This window comes from Aedes albopictus, chromosome 3, assembly GCF_035046485.1.
Source record: "Aedes albopictus strain Foshan chromosome 3, AalbF5, whole genome shotgun sequence".
NCBI lineage: Eukaryota > Metazoa > Arthropoda > Insecta > Diptera > Culicidae > Aedes > Aedes albopictus.
In genome coordinates, this window is record NC_085138.1 from 151,673,345 (window position 1) to 151,691,142 (window position 17,798).

The following is a 17,798-nucleotide window of genomic DNA, read 5'->3' on the forward strand; positions in this document are numbered from 1 at the left end:
CCGGAAGGAATTCTTACAGGTATTTCTGGAGTAATTACTGATTAAATTTTCAGAGGAATTCCAGATAAATCTCCCACTGCCTGGTGAAATTTCTAAAGAAATTTCTGAAATAAAAAACAAAAGAAGTCATCGTTGTACTCGGCTTCTGCAGCATCTTCCTTTTCTCCGTCAGCTCCATCAGCTAATTAGATTTCTTTTGGCCCGGTCTTCTACTCTCTCTGAACTCGGCTCATCACTAATCAGCATCTTCTTCATTGTCCGGCTTCCCGAAAACCCATGCTCTGGAACTTCTGCCAAAAACTGTTTCTCTTTCCTTTTAAAAACATCATTGCGAACTATCTGAACTGTATTCGTCCTTCTTATGAACACTCAATTTCTTTGCGACTGGCGTGTAAAGCCAATAAAGATTCCCAACTCAGAATTTGCATCCTACTTCCGCCTACGCTGCTCGGGAACGTAGTACAACATCTTGGAGATAAAACCGGACAGATCCAGCCGTCATCTAGGACTTCTCCAGGAATTCTAGCAAGAACTCTTGTGAGGACTTATCCATTGAATTATCCCAGAAATTCTTCATAGGATTCGTTCAACCAAGAATTATGTCCAGAGCTCCACAAAAATTCTACCAATAATTCTCCTTGAACTACTCATGATTCGTTCTTGAGTTTTTCCAGGATTTTTTTCTAACATTGTTCCAGGCATTATTTCAGGGATTCCTTTAGGGATTGCCTCAATAAAATCTCCAGGAACTTTTGCAAATCCTCTTCTAGTTCTTTTTACAATTCTCGATTAATTCTTTCAAGAATCACCTCTGGATGTTTATAATCCTTTGTTTTTTTTTTCTAAGGACTGCTTCGAAAACTTTTTTTTTCAATATTTTTTTAGGATTCTTTCAGAAATTATTCTAAGGATTCCACTTGCAAATTCTCCAATAATTTCTCAAGATTTTTTTTTCTAGGGTACCCCTCCATAAAAAGTTGGAAATGTTTTCAACGAATCCGCTAAAATTCTTCAAGGGAGTTTTCCTAGAATGCCCTCAAGGATACAAGATGGAAGTCCCCGTGATTTTTCCTAGAATTGCTTGAGGAAAAGTTTCAAGAATACCTCATGGAATTATTTCGAGAGTCTTTTTTTTTTAATTTTTATTTCTGTGTACTGCTATTTCTACACTTATTTCGTTCTTGGAATTCACCCTAGGATTTTTTTCGGAAATGCTTCCAATGATTTATTCTAAAAATTTGCCGTGGAATACACTGCAAATTCATGTTAAGATTCCTCCTGGTATTATTTTAAGAATTTCTTCAGGGTATTATTCTTAGAATTCCTCCAGGCATTCATTTAAGAACCCCTCACGAATACTTCCAATGATCGTTTCTGAAACCATTTCAGGCTTTCCTTTAGTTTTTTTCTAATCCAAAAGATTCTTTGCAAATGTTCTTTCAATAATGTCTCCTGAATTCCCCCAGATTTTGTGCTGGATCACGTCCAGCGGTCAACGGTTTCTCCAAAAATTTGTAAAGGATTTCGATAATTTTTTTTTTTTTTCAAAAATTTCGATTACTTGAAAATTTATTGAAGAACTCTACGAAACATTCTTTGGAAATTCCTTGGAGGAATTCCTGGCGAAAGGCTCGAGGAAAATCTGGTGGTATCTTCGTGATAGCCTTTGGACGAGTTTGGCGACAAATTTTTGGAAAATTCTAAAAAAAATAATTGGAATTGTATGAAAAATACTTGGATGACCCTTTTAAGAGTTTTTGAAAAAAAAACTTGGAAAAAATCCAGAAGGAATCATTGGAAAGCTCCCTAGCAGCATTGCTGAAGGAGTCTTTTGGAGATGTTTAGAGAACTTGGTGGGGAACTCTGTTGATTTTTTTTCAAAGAATTGCAGAAGATTTTTTTAGAAAATCGTGGGGTTTCCTCGGAAGAATTCCTGCAGCAGTCCTTGGAAGCAATCCTACAGGAGCCCCGATTTTTCTCCCTTACTGAAAGATTTCTTGAGAACGTCCTTGAAGGTATTCTCATGGACAAAATCGTGGTAGAGTCATAAGAATAATTCCTGGGAGAATCCATCAAGCTTAGTTATTTTTTTCAAATCCTGGCAAAATAGGTCCTAGTCCTAGAGGAATCTTTGGGAAAATTTCTATAAAATTAATGGTAACAATCGTTGGAGAGACTTCTGAAAAAAAAAATCCTGAAAAAATATTACAGAAATCCTTGGATGAATTCTTGCAGGCATCTTTGAAGATGTTCCTGGAGGAATCCTTGAAAAAAGTTCTGAAGAAATGCTTGTGGAAATTTACCTAGATGATTTCCCGAAGGAACAACTGGAAGTGTTTTTAGTAGAGCTACCGGAAAAATTTTCCGAAAAACCCGCGAGAACTTCTGGCAGAATTCTCGGAGGAACTATTGAAGAAAAATCCGGAAAGTCTTTTGGAAGAACTTTTGGAGGTATTCATCTGAAATCCAAAGGGATCTCTCCAAGTATTCTACCAACGATTTCTCTTGAACTCTCCTAGGTTTCGTACATAATACACCCAGAAATGATGTCACAGTTTCTCCAAGAATTTTTGGAAGGATTTCTCCAGAATTTTATCGAAGAGCTCAATTTCTTGAAAATTTATTAAAGAATCAGAGATTCCTTGGAGAAATTTTTGGTGAAATCTTCGAGGAAATTGTGGTTACCTTTGTGACAATCGTTGAAAGAGTTTGGAGAAGAATTCTGAAAAAATCCTTTGAAAATACTCGGATGACCCTTCTGCGTATTCCCCGAGAAATCCTGGGAAGAATTCCTGAAGGGATCTTTGGAAGTCTCCCCAGAAAAAAATCTGAAGAAGTTTTACCAGATTTTCGGAAGACCTGAAGAGTTTCTCCGGGTAAATTTCTAAAGAATTCCAGATGGAATTTTGGAATTTTTGGAGAAGCCATTGGACACATTTCTAGAGGAGCCCTTTAGAGGATTTCTTTTAGATTTCTTGAAGATTTCCTTGGAAGTATCCATGGAGAAATCCATGGAGGAGTCCTGGGAGAATCCATTAATGCTAGTCATTTTGCTAAGTTTCGGTAAAATATGTCCAAGAAAAAACTTTGCAAAATTTTCAGTAAAATTTATTTCTAAAGTAAAGTAAATTCTGCAATAATTATTATAGAAATTATTGGATAAGCTCCTGAAGAAATCTTTGTAGATGCTGCTGCAGTATCCAGTAAGCGATCCTTAATAAAAGTTCTGAAGAAATCCTTGTAGGAAATTATTAAGTCTTATCTACCTCATTCCCCAAAAGAACAACTGTAAATATTAAAAAAACACTTTCTGGTGAATTTTCTGAAGAATGTTTTCTGGAAAAATTCCCTGAATACCTAGTGTAAGAACTTTTGACGGAACTTCAGGAAGAATTCTCGAATGCGTGCTGCTCGACTGAAAACCGAAAGAACTTTTGAATAAACTCCTAGAGAAACATTGCAGTGAGTTTATGAAGAGTATTTGAGAAATCTGGGATAGTTCTCTGGAAAATGTTTTTAAAAATTCATAAAGGAACTGAATAATTTTCAAAAACTTCTGGAACAATTTTTAGAGTATCATTTTTTGAAAAAATCGCAAGAATTTGTGCAAAATTTCCAAAATTTCCGGGGGAACTTTGGGGAGAATTCGTGAAATAGTTGCTTAAATAATTCCTTGTGGAACTTTCGGTTAAACTTTTCAAAGAATTCAAAAAAAAAATGGAAAAAATGCCGCAAAGAACTTCTGAACGAACTCCCGGAGCAACTTTTGCAAATATTTCTAGAAGAACTTTTAAGAGAACTCATGGAATTACTGCATGAATAATTCCTGGATGAACTTTTCTAGGAACTTCAGGAAGAACTCTCAACTGAATTTCTGTAAGAATCATCAGTGGACATTCTGAATGAATTGCCAGAGATGCATTTTAGAGTAATATCGAGAGAACTTTCCTATACATTCTCGAAGGAATTTCTTAAAGAACTTCTGAATGTATATAATTTATATTTAAGACGGCAGCATCTTGACAAACCCTAAAATTCTCGAAGGAATTTCCAAAAGAGCTACAGAAGCGATTTTTGAACATCTTTTTTTTTTGTTTTGAAAAAATACTGTCACTTTTCTACCCTGTCCATAGTAGAATAATGAGCACGAGGATGTTGATGTATGGCTCTTGTTCCTTTTCCAGTCCGATTGGGGGTGCATTATGAGTTGCCGTTACCCGATATCCAAGTTTCCGGGTCCGTTAGAGCATATGCTCCCGAAGAGGATCAGGTGTCAGCCGCTCTCGGGGGGAAAAGCAACTGACAAAAAAATTGCAAGTGCCGGGGCTGGGATCGTATCTATGACCATGACCATGCACTTATGAAGTGAACGTGTAGTCACTACGCCACGGGTCCCGAAAAGTTGTCGGATGAACTTGTGAAAAAGTTCACTGCTGGGGAACGTTTTGAGATAAGAATCCCGAATTGCGGATTCCAGTAGGAGCATTCTCGGAAGAACTTGTTGACGAATTCCCTCAAATCTTTTAGAAATAATACCCGGAGGTCCAACGATCCTCTTGCAACATCTGAAAGAGTTCTTTGATGAACCTCTTGGTGAATTCCTAAAGCAACTTCTGAACGAATTTGGTGGAATTCTTATTGAAAAAATGTTAAGGGTTTTCCGCGAACCAAGCGGGCGGCATTTTGCAACAAAAACAAAGTCTTGTCATTTTTCTTCTCGCTGGACGCTGCTGCTGCAGCCGTCCAAACCGATTCGCGCAAGCGAGAAAAGTGTAATGAGTCTTGTTTTATTTTTATTGACATCATTACTCATCTTCTTGAGAGAGAGGTGATGGCGGCGATGTCGGCGGTCAAGTAGGCCACGCGGCGGCGCGTTGATGTTATGACCCCTTGGTTACAAGCCGCAGATTCTCACGCTATTTGCCCGCCATTCTGTCAAAGTTCGCCGTGGATCAACATGGCGGCTGCTCTGTGACCGCGTTGATAGCGACCCAACTTGTTATCAGCCGCCTCCGGCTCAGCGCCTCGTTTTTTTTTTCTTCCTCCACATACAAACACTGATAAGCCTCGGTTTCAAAGTACAACTTCTGCGCTTGCTGCGACGACCGTAATCATCGCTAATGGACGGCTTAGTACGACTTTTTGTGGTTGAGCAAGCTTCGACCCGCGCGGAGTGGATCGGATCACAATTACAACATAATACTCGCGTCGCGCAGTAGGCGAGCTGTCAACCAATTCTGCTTTTTGCCTTCTTGATGTGGCCTGCTTCGTTCGTTCGAGCTTACCTTCAAGTGGAGCTCATGGAAATGACAGTAATGACGACGATGGCGATGCGCCATACAAAAAAGTACCCTTGTTGGAATATGAATATTTAAATCGATGGCTAAACAAATGAAATTGAATTACAATATCGCGCACAGCTCCGCAACGAAATGACAGTCCTGGTGGTGCTGGTACTCGACTCTAAGAAAACACTTGCGCGCGCATGCGTTAATCGATTTTCAACACATGGCTCTGAATTGCTAATGAGCAGATTATCAATTCCAACGACAGCGATTGCGTCTCTTTTTTGTTCTGGGAACCCTTCAGGGGTAGCTTGTACAACACATGCCTTTGCCTGTACTCCAAAAGGTGACAATCATTCTAACCTCATTTTCTTTTCACTTTTTCTCCGTTCTTCTTGCAGCCGTGCAACGAGGTCGCGTTCCACCGTCGCAACCGCCGGGCCTCCCCTACGGCCAGTACTCGATACCGAACGGGGACGCCGTCACCGGTTTCAATGGGCACTCGTATCTTAGTTCCTACATCTCGCTACTGCTCCGGGCGGAACCGTACCCCACCTCTCGGTACGGGCAGTGCATGCAGACGAACAACATCATGGGCATCGACAATATCTGCGAACTGGCAGCACGGTTACTGTTCTCTGCCGTTGAGTGGGCCCGCAATATCCCCTTCTTTCCGGATCTCCAAGTGACGGACCAGGTCGCGCTACTGAGGCTTGTCTGGTCTGAACTGTTTGTGCTGAACGCGTCCCAGTGTTCGATGCCACTGCATGTGGCACCCCTGCTGGCAGCTGCCGGCCTCCACGCATCCCCCATGGCCGCCGATCGTGTGGTCGCCTTCATGGACCACATCCGGATATTCCAGGAACAGGTCGAGAAACTGAAGGCGCTGCACGTTGACTCTGCCGAGTATTCCTGTCTGAAAGCAATAGTCCTATTCACAACAGGTAAAATGCTGGACTATCTCTTCGGGGATGTCCACGCACTGCTTGCAAAAACCAGCTCCACACTCCAAACCTTGCAATCCGAATCCGATCTCATCCATCTGGTGCAGATGCAAATGTACCATCTCTCCTCTCACTCACTCACTAACACAACTAACAATAGTAGCTTATCACCAAATACTTCCATAAACACTACCAATAGCAGCAGCGGGAACTCCTCGCTCAACAACGTCTCCGGGTCGTCCTCGTCTGGATCGCTGACGGTGGCGGTTGCCGAGAAAGCCCCGACTTCACTGGCGTCACCCTCCGTAACGACAACGGCGACTGCCGCCAGTGAAGCCACATCCGCCGTCAGCTCCAGCAGTTCGACGACCCCGTTGAACAACAACGATCTCAAAACCGCCAACAACAATCTACCTCCGGTGGCCAGCAGCGAGTCTGGCTCCACCGGAACAGCAGGTAACGCAATCACAGCAGCCGGTGTGGGTGCCCTTTTCGGCAGTAGCGCACAATCCAAGACCCCGCCCCTGCCGGCATCGCTGTTCAGCTTCCAAGCGACCCCGAACCGGTCCTACCACGGCACGCTGGATGACTTTGTCAACCTAAGCAGCAGCAGTCCGTACGGAGTCGGTTCGTCGCCGTTCGGAGCGGCCGGGTTCGGTTCCGGGGGAATCTTCAGTCCGTACGCGAACGGCAGCCTGCAGGGGACCTCGGGGTCCAAGTATCTCAACAGTAGTGCCGATTACAAGTTTTCTCCGTACAGTCCTTGGAGTAGACGATAGAACGATAGAATGCTAGAATGCTAGATGTATAGAGGCCAAAGTCGCGGTGTTATGACGGTTCGACTGGTAGCACTTGAAGCGTTGTAATACTTGTTACCAAATTAGCTGTAAACGTTGTAATTGTGCTGTATAAACTTCCTACATAGCTTGTAACGTATTATTTATTGCTGTATTTATTTAATTTATTCGTTACGTTTAGTTAGATGTAGCTTATCGTGACCGTATTGTACCGAACCAAAAATGCAAGAACAATAAATCGTCGAGTTTGTTTTCCAGAAATTGTAACAAAAAAACTGTCGTTTCAATGTAGATTAATTAGAACACAGATGCATTTATGGTTTCGGTTTAGATTTCTTTAAAAGTAAACTCAAATGCACGGTAGAAACGGTGTAGAGGTAGTAGGCTGTAGTACAAAATCGCGTCCGCGCGAAGCCTGCTTAGATCGTTTCCGTCTCGTCTCGGTACAAGTCGTCATAAAACAAATCGAGAGCATTTGCAGTAGGCAAAGAAATTAGACCGTCCGTTCGTCCGTCCGTCGAATCGAAGTCGTCGCGTTGATTTCGGGTTGTTAAGTCCGTTGCTAGATCTTTAAATTGGTGCTCAATCGGATTACCTCCTCGATGGCATAAATCTTGTGCCGGTTCTTTTTCGCCCTCCGTCGTTGTTGCCGTAACCATTCAGGAAGCGATTCACGTCGTCCGTCGTGTCGGAGAAGAAAACGAGCAGGAATTTTCTGCGCGAAAATTCCAAATAAACACCGTACGGATCCGCTCTTCTTTATCTCCCATCCCTGTCAGGCAGGGTTGCCGTCACTTGGTTAACCCTTTCAGTACCATGTATTTTTTTTTTTTTTTGAGAATTCAAGTTTTTTTTAATCATTATCCTCAAAAAGTGGTATTTCCAGCAAATCGGATCAAAGGAGCTTGATTTTATTCGATCCAACGTTTCGACTCATGCATTGGGCCTTCTTCAGGGAAATTAAAGGAATATTGAGGGTTTGATTCTATGACAACATGTCTGAACACATATATTACTGAACACTTATATATTTTAAAATGTTTTGATCATTTTCTGGCAGGGATCCATGTTTGAAACCTGACCAACTATCAAGTGACACAGGCCAGACGTCAGATCGTTTACCAACGGCGTAGCCAGTTTTTTTTTCTATTATTCTGGATCATTCTCCTAAACAAACACGCGATACAGAGGGATGGAGGGAGCGGCCAGTCGCCCCTGGTTTCATTCCGCTCTTTCTCGCGTTTCTTTAAGAGAATGAGCAAGAAAGAAGAAAAAGCTGGCTACGCCGTTGTCGTTTACTCCTTACTGATTCTAGAAGACTTTCTCAAATGCAGTTATCTGAAATATCTTAGGAAAACTTCTAGAGGAATCGCTGTCCCTTGCTAGAATTCTCTAAATGCCAAGATTTGATTTCTAGAAAACTTGTTTAAATAAATGTTAACGAAATCTTATCTCCTATATTTCCTTGGTTGAATTCTTAGAAGAATTGCAGATTGTTTTTTAAAAAGGGTTCTCGGCAATATTTGCAAATCAAATTTTCTAACAACACTTTGTGAAACGCCCAACGAGTTTTTGTACAGTGCTCCACTAAAATATTCTACTTTTGATTCCGGAACTGGTTGAGAATACTTAAAAAAAAGTTGAAATTTTGAAGTTCAATTTTTGCAATTCAGTAGACACGAGATTTTTAGTAAAAATTCACATCCAGAAATTCCTCCAGAAACACCAATTAATTGAAAATTTTGTTTGATCATTTCACGGATGCCGTTTGGCTGAATATCACTTGGCCGAACGCCATTTGACCGAATGCCAATATGTAATTGTTCTTTCGAGTTCTACTGTTTTGGGGAAAGTAAGGATTGACACTTTAGTTCATCAATCCTTTTGCAGTCAATCGGTATTCAACCAAGCGGCTTTCGGCCAAACGACGTTCGGCAAAATTATCCTTCCGTCAAATAGTCTACAGCCAAACAGCATTCGGTCAAATGGCATTCGGACAAATTACCTGCAAACCTTGAGAAATAACCACTCGAATGATGATAGAACTTCATGCAGAGATTTCTGACGGATATCCTCTTTCGGAGCCACCAATGATTTCTCTGAAAACATCCCAAATAATAATGTACCAAAGAACTCAGACTTACTTCATGAAAATTATTACAGATTGCTACGAGATGGAATTCTTCCAGCTTGATGCCATCAATGGAGCTTTACAGACAATTACACAGAATAAATAACATCTGATATTTCTTCTGAATTTCTCAACCATTTGGCTGAATATCGCTTGGCCGAACGATGTTGCCGAAAGTTGTTTATTCGAGTTCTACTGTTGTAGGAAACGTCCGCATTGACACTTTAGTTCATCAATCATTTTGCGTTCAAACGGTATTCGACAAAACAGCATTCGGCCAAACGGCGTTTGGCAAAATGACTCTCCTGTCAAATGGTGTTTCGATTTTTCGTGCATTTGGTCAAATGGCATTCGGTCAAATGACCTAGCACCCTTGCGAAATAATCACTCAAATGATGATAGAACTTCATGCAGAGATTTCTGACGGATATCCTCTTTCGGAGCCACTACTGATTATTCTGAAAACATCCCCAAAAACAATATGTATTAAAGAACTCAGACTAACTTCATAAAAATTAGAACAGTTTGCTACTAGTAGAAATTCTCCCACATTGATTCTATCAATTGATCTTTGCAGAAAATTACAACATATTCAGATTGAAACACGTCTGATATTTCTTCTGAATTGTTTTGACCATTTTCCCGAATGCCGTTTGGCTGAATATCGCTTGTCCGAACGCCATTTGACCTAATGCCAATATAGTTGTTTTTTTCAGTTTTACTGTTGTAGGGAACATCAACAGCATTGGCACTTAAGTTCATTAATTCTTTTGCGGTTAAACGGTAATGGATCAAACGCCATTCGGCCAAACTGCGTTCGTAAAAATGACCTTCGTCAAATAGTGTTCGGCCAAACAGTCTTCGGTCAAATGACATTCGGTCAAATGGCATCCGGTCAGAGGACCTGGAACCCGTGAGAAATAACCGTTCGAATGATGATAGAACTTCATGCAGAGATTTCTGACGGATATCCTCTGAATTCTGAATTCTGATTATTCTGAAAACATCCCCAAAAACAATATGTATTAAAGAACTCAGACTAACTTCATAAAAATTAGAACAGTTTGCTACTAGTAGGAATTCTCCCAGATTGATTCTATCAATTGATCTTTGCAGAAAATTACAACATATTCAGATTGAAACAGGTCTGATATTTCTTCTGAATTTTTTTGACCATTTGGCCGAATGCCGTTTGGCTGAATATCGCTTGTCCGAACGCCATTTGACCGAATGCCAATATAGTAGTTTTTTTTCAGTTTTACTGTTGTAGGGAACGTCAACAGCATTGGCACTTTAGTTCATCAATTCTTTTGCTTTTTGGATCAAACGGCGTTCGGCCAAACTGCGTTCGTAAAAATGACCTTCGTCAAATAGTGTTCGGCCAAACAGTCTTCGGTCAAATGACATTCGGTCAAATAACAGTCGGTCAAATGACATTCGGTCAAATGGCATCCGGTCAGAAGACCTGGAACCCGTGAGAAATAACCGTTCGAATGATGATAGAACTTCATGCAGAGATTTCTGACGGATATCCTCTTTCGGAGCCACCAATTAGTACTCTGAAAACATCCCGAATAATAATATGTTTTCAAGAACTCCGACTTACTTCATGAAAGTTAGAACTAATTACTACGAGTAGGGATTCTATCAATGGATCTTTACAGACAATCTCCAGGTTCTCAAACTGAAATATTTTCTGAGCTCCGTCCTGAAACTCCGTCAAAATGTCCGAAAATCCTCCCAAAGTTCCACCAGTTGTTCCTATCAGAAATCACAAAATTTCATCTGTAATGATACCGGTTGGGTTTACTTGAGTACCACACTTATTCAACATACGTTTAAGTAGCTCTGAATGACCCTAATTAGGTTAGTGCTGTCATGGTAAAATCAAAGTTGGTTACTCATGTTTTCTAAATTTCAGCGTCTTCTTAATTGCTACGCCCCCTCCAAGAAAATGACTATTATTTTTTTTCTGTAATTATCGCAGAAAGGGCATTTTACTTGAATTTCTGAACTGAAGGGATTCATTCAGAATTTATTAAAATGATTTTACGGAAAAAAGATTCTTGCAGGATTCCCTAAAATGATTTTACAAGGAATTGCTCAAAAAATTTCATTCAAAGACCGCTTCTGGAATTTTCCTTGTGACTTCTTCGGGAGTTTCTCAAGAAATTTCTTAAAATCAAAATCATCTTGAAAACTGGTCCACGGGTTTCCTCAGAAATTCTTCATGAGAATCCTTAGAGAATTATTTAAGAAAAAAAAATCGGATTTTTCTCTAGTAGTTTTTCTATGCCATTTCTCCAAAAGTTTTCCAAAACAAAGTTTTCACGAAAATCTTATATAAATTTCTTCATGGGTTTCTCTAGGAATTCCTCCAAACGTATCTTCGAAAGATGCGATTCCAAAAGATTTTTTCAGAAATTCTCTCAGAAAGTCTTCTCGGGTTATCCTGTATAAATTCAGAAATTTCTCCAAAAACATTTTCAGAATATGTTGATTGATTTTTTTCTAAAGTTCCTTCTAGTATACTCATTTATTCAGAGATTTTCTCGTTCAACTAGAAATTTTTCAAGAGATTTTGCTGAGAGATTCTCTATGGAGCATCTCCTATTGCTTTAATTGTTCAAGGATTCCTTCAGATTTTTTTTTTCAAAGATTCTCTTAATCTGCAGAAACTATCCCAAAGTTTATTCCTTAGCAGTTTTCAAGGAATGCCTGCAGATTTCTTCAGTTGTTCTCTAAATAGTTCCTCCAGGATTGGTTTTGTTTCTGCAGGACCTCCTCGAGTATTGTCTTCTGGTTTCAGTGATTTTGGTGAACAAATCCCTTCAGAAATTTTATAAGAAATATGTCCTATGATTTATTTCTTAGGTATCTCCAGGTATCAAGGATTCCTTCAGAAACCCCTTCGGGGATGACATAGAAATTTGTTACAGGATTTCTTTAATATTTGCACGAGTACCTTTGTCTGGGATTCCTGAAGACATTTTTCTATAATTCCTTCAGAATTCTTCCATAGATTTTTACAAAAATCCTTCAAGAAATTTCTCAAGCATTTTTTCTTGGAATTACTTGCAGCGTTTCTCCAGAATTCTTTCACATTTTTTTTTTGTAGGAATTAAGGAGTTATCCTAAGGAGTTTAGGTATTCTCTTAGCTGTTAGAGTGTTAAGAATGTTGAGAGTTTTAAGAAGGGTTTCCTATAGGCATTGCTCCAGAGATAACTTCAGAAATTTCTTCAGGATTTTTTATTCCGGAATAACACTAGAAAATGTTCAAGAATTTCTTCTTAAAATTTCCAAGAGGAATTTTAAGTGATTTCTTGAGACAATCCTCCGGAGATTTGCTTGCAAATTGCTTCAGGGTTTACTTAAAGTGTTATTCTGAAAACCCCTGGAGGTACATCTGAATGAATTATGCAGGGATCTCTAATGAAATCTCAAGGTGGATGGTTCAGATAGAATTGCAGGAGCAATCTGAAAATAAATGGTGGAATGAATTTCTGCAGGAACCACTGAAAGGTTTTCTCAAGAAATTCTTGTGGAAACCCTTGAAGGAATTTTCAAACAAAACCCAAATAAGGATTTTGTAGAAATTTTTAGATGATTTTCTGAAAAACTCCGTGCAAGTACATTTAAAGAAATCTCTTTCTGAAATTTCAGAAGAAATCCCCAAAAGTCTGAAGAAGTTCCTGAGGGTAAAATATCTCCATGAAAGAATTTCAGAAAGAATCCCAGAATGAAAATGTGAAGGAATCCCTGAAAGAATTTCTGATGATTTTTTGTAGAATTGCAGTAGAATGCCTTAAAAATTTTAGGAAGCACATTTAAATGAATCTTTGGAGGAATATCGGGACAAAAAATTCCAAGGATACTCTTGAAGGAATCCCAGGAGGAGATCCCAGGAGAAATACATGGAGAAACTTCTCATGAAAATTTCTGAAATATTTGAGGATAAGTTTCTTATAAAATAGGTGCAGGAATTTTCAAAATGTATTTTGAGGAAATGTCGGATAAAATTCTGGGGAAATACATGGACGAATATCTGGATTTTTTGTATGAACTTCTGCAGGAATCTAAGAAGGAATTACTGCCAGACTTGCTGAAAGTGATAATGCAAAAAATCTCAGGAGGAAATCCAGTACGACTTTCTTGAAGAAATTCCTGGACACATTCATATGGGAAATTCCAATAGAATCCCTAAAGCAATTTTGAATAAAATCAAAATCTTAATGATTTTCTGAAAGAACCGCTTGTTTTTTTTTTAGAAGCCACTGACAGAATTTATGAAATAATTTTCTGTATAATTTCTAAAAGAATCTCTGTAGACATTTCGGAAGGCATTTCTGGGGAAATTTTCGATAATTATTTCAAGCGAAACTGTAGAAGAATTTCTTAAGTAGTTCCTGGTGGACTTTCGGAAGGAATCCATAGAAACCCTTACAAAATTCCGAAGAAATTTCTGAAGAAGTTCATGAGGAGGTGCCTTTAGAAAGCCCTGGATAACTTACTTAAAAATCGCCGGAGGAGTTTCTGAAATAAATATTGGTAGACCAAATCCCTTGCCAAATCCCTGTAGTAATTTCTGAATAAAACTGAATGAAAGAATATGTAGCTAAAAGCAGTCCTGAAGAAACATGTGAATGACTTCGTAAAAGAATCCTTCGTTATGGCTTCCTGATTTTTTCTAAGGAAAAGCCCCTCCCTTGCCGCCTTTTCTGTGCACGGGCCTGGAGAGCGGAAAAATTATCAAAAAAAAAAACATCTAGGCAATATTCATGTATCTAGTAGAGCGGAATTTCTAATTTCACTAAGAAGCATTTTCTAACATATATGAGAGCGCAAATAGAAATACTTTTGTTTCAATTTGCAAAGGCACTCATATTGGGAGCTTTTTTCATTTTCTTTGGATCTAACGAGCTGGTAACTCATTGAGTAACTTGGAGGTAACCTCGAAGGCACCACTGGTTATGTACAGGCTGTATAAACTGCTGCAGTTTCTCCCATGTTTGTTTCAGACAATCACAGATAAACGGCCCCAGAAGCATGGAGTTATATGTAAATGCCATTCGAGAACTTCTGGAAGATAGAAATTTGGGATTATTGAGCTTCCTCCACAGATTTATGGCGGAAATCCTCTTTTGGAGCCACCATGCATTCTTCAACGAACATCATTTGACCTTCATCCAGCCAATATACATTTTTCACCTTCGGAAAATCACAAAACAACTTTTTTGTTTTCGGATTTTGATGAAAATTTCACAATGTCCCGAAAAACTCCTCTATCTTAGGATTCCGGGGATATGGGTACCTAGTCCACATGATTCGTATACCTCAAGATCCCGATGAGATAGTAGAATAGTTTCTTCGGAAAATTTGTTAAGCAGGCAAGAAACTATCCAAAAGCGGTGACATTGTTTCTAGATTTGTCCGCCAGGCTGCGTTTGTGTTAAAAATATTCAAACCGCTATATCTCAGAAACCTGATGGAATTGAATGATGCCGTCTTCGAGGAAATTGTTCAGCAATCTGAGAACTATCTGACGAAAGTGTCTGTGGTTCGTGGTTTATCCGCTAGGTGGGATCAAGTGTCAAAAAAGTTCCAACACGAATATTTCGAAACTCTACTGGGCTAGAAGTGTGAAGTTTTCAGCAAAGTTGTTCGGCATACTGAAAACGGCGACTTTGTTTCGAGATTTGCCAGTGTTAAAATTTTAAAAAATTCAAGAACTTACCGGATAAATCCCTAAACAAATTCCAGGAAAAATGCCTACAGGAATTGCAAAAAAAACTATTTTGAGTATGTCCTTAAGAAATCCCTAGAGATATTCGCGGCGTAATCTCTGGAGATGTTTCCGGAAGGCTTCCTTAAGGTATCTCTGAACAAACTTCTGGAGGAATATCTGAAGACATTTTCGTAAAAACCCCTGGATAAAATCTGGAGAAAATTCATGATAAACCCTTGGTTGAATTCCCAGAGAAATCTATGGAAAGTTTCTGAAAAAAAAACCTAGAGGAACTCCTGGGTAAATCCCCGATGTAGTTTTGGAAGAAATCTCGTGTCTCTCCTCTCCCCGAAAACCTGGAGAAATTCTAAGAAAAAAATTGAATATACTCTTGGGGAAATTCCTAGCGAATACCTGTGAAAATGTCTGAAAACAATATTGATGGAATCCCTACAGAAATCCATAGTATTTCTCTTGTTAGGAATACTTTCACTGATTTCTTTAGGAATGCTTTTTAAGAATTCTTCTTTCAAAATTCAGCGATTGCTTCAAAAATTCAGAAAGCACTACTCGCAGCATTTCAAATCGAATCGAATTTTTCAGAGAAGTATCCACGGATTTTTAAAATATAAGATTAGATAACAGATTTAGAGTATAACAGATTTCTTCGAAAATACGCAGAGACAATTTTCAAGAATAACTTCAGGAACTCCCTAAGTGATGTTTTTAAGAAATTCTTTAGAAAAAAAATCCAAGGATTTCTCCGGGAATACATCAATTTCTTCTGCGGTGATTTCTTAAAACTTTCAAGGATATCTCTGAATTTCTTTTTTTTTTTTTGAGACGTTTAATCGAGACGCAACGAAACGAATATTTGCACGGATATATCAATTGATGTAGATATTCCATCAACCATTAAACATTTATCTAGATATTTTTCAGAGACTTCATCAGGAACACTTTCTTCAAAATTATACACGGATTTCTCCAGGAAACCTCTCGAAAATTTAACTTTTGAAGGGTGATTGTTTTGAACATTATTGGAAAATATACAGTATTATGGCAGAATTCAGCAGATATCTAATTGAATGGGTAAAGTTTAAAAAAATATCTGACTTTATTCTCTTACTGATGATTTAGACCAACTCTGGGGAATACATTTGAAATTTCATGCAATGCTCCAAATAAATTGTATGCCATTAATTTTATTTATTTATACTAAGATGCCCAATCAAATTACTTTACCAAGAATAAGGTTGAAGATATGTTCCAAAAAAGGTATGTTTCAAGACAAAATCTCTAAAATTCTTTGAAGAATTCCCGAAGAAATTCATGAAGAATTTTCGAAGGAATCCCTGGTTAAATTCCCGAATTAATTTCTGGAAAAGCTATCAGAAGGATACCTAGAAGAATACCCTTAGTAACATCTTATTCATACAAATTTTAGTGGATTTCTTTATTCATTTTCTATGACAAAAAATAATGAAATCCATGCAGAATTTCAAAAAATCCGAGAGAATTACCAAAAGAATGCTCGAAAGAGCTCCTTAAAGTATCATTGAAAGGATTTACGAAGGAAATTTTGGAAAATTCATCGAAAGAATTTCCGGAAGAACTTCAAAAGAAATTCCTTTAGAAATTCCTGAAGGAATCCCTTGAGAGTTTTTCAATGAAAACCCTGGGAGAAAAAAAATGTAAGAGTTTCAGAAAAAATCCCGTGATGAATTACTGAAAGAATTCTTGATGGTAAGTCCATCATAAATAAAATTAAAATTTAATTAAAAAACTAGAAGTATTATCAAAAGAGTCCAAAAGTATAATTGGAAAAAAATCTAAAGGCAACTCTGAAAAAATTTCCAAAAAAAAATTGTTCGAGTGAATTTCTAATGAGTTCCTGGAGTTATTCCTGGAAGAATCTCTGCTCTGGAGTAGTTTCCTAAAATAGTAAGTCATTTCTCCCGTAATTTCTTCGGAATCCCTGGATCACACATGATCTAGACTTGGTTCTATGTAAATGAACGATTAGATAAATGTACGACTCGTGCTGAAGGAATGTGTTTTTGCAACTTATTTCATAAATATCTAGTTGAGTGCTTCAATCGAGTTTTATCAATAATGTTATCTCAAAACTTGTTTCAACAAAAATTTCTTCAAAATTTCTTGTAATTTTTGAAAAAAAAAAGCAAAGGAAATTTTGTTCTCCAGAGTTGCGCATTTTAAGTCATCAGTTTTGAAAGGGTTAAATGCAAAACAAAAACCCGGGAAAAGAGTGAAATATGCACTCCCTTGTCGTTACCTGGCTCTGCTGGCTCTGCAAGATCCGCGCTCAAGATGACGCGGCGGTGATAGAAGCTTCGGAGAGGAAGCACCGAAAAACGTACCTACCTACAAGGAGAAAAACAAAACAGACACGCGAAACATGAATTCATGTCTCGCGCGCGCGAAATTTCCATCTTCATCAGCGGAGACGACTGCGACTCGAGACGACTGCCGATCGTTGCTGCTGTTTCAGATTATTGCAGTGTCAGTCGTACATCAAGAAGCCCCTACCCGTCACCGACATAACCTAAAACGTGCCTGGAAAATCTTCTGTAGAAGGCCGTGATTCACGGAGGAATTTCTGGTCACAGGCCTGCTTAGATAGATATTGGAAACCCTCGGTCTCGCCAGGCAATAAAAACCCAATCTTTGTCCAGCTCTAATTGAATTTGACAGTTAATAGCGCTGACACGAGAGCGTTGTTTTTGTCTCCACTCGCGCTCGGACAAAAGACGCAACCTACCTAACTTGGTCCGTGCACAATGCGCATGGACTCCGCCAGTGATGCAATGATCCTTTGCCTTCGCCTGCGCCGTAAAATCGCCAGCTTTATACCCCTGCTAAAATTTACTGTATTAATAATTTCGCCTTTTACG

General features: G+C 38.8%; 1 protein-coding gene across 1 annotated transcript in view; it reads left to right on the forward strand.

Moving 5' to 3' along the window:
* LOC109404407 (steroid receptor seven-up, isoforms B/C) overlaps nucleotides 1-17,798 on the forward strand; it is a 222,657-nt gene that overhangs the window by 76,592 nt on the left and 128,267 nt on the right. Inside the window, exon 2 of the mRNA XM_029871920.2 lies at nucleotides 5,687-6,229. Coding sequence (XP_029727780.2) covers nucleotides 5,687-6,229 — 543 coding nt within the window. The remainder of the gene's footprint in view (nucleotides 1-5,686; nucleotides 6,230-17,798) is intronic.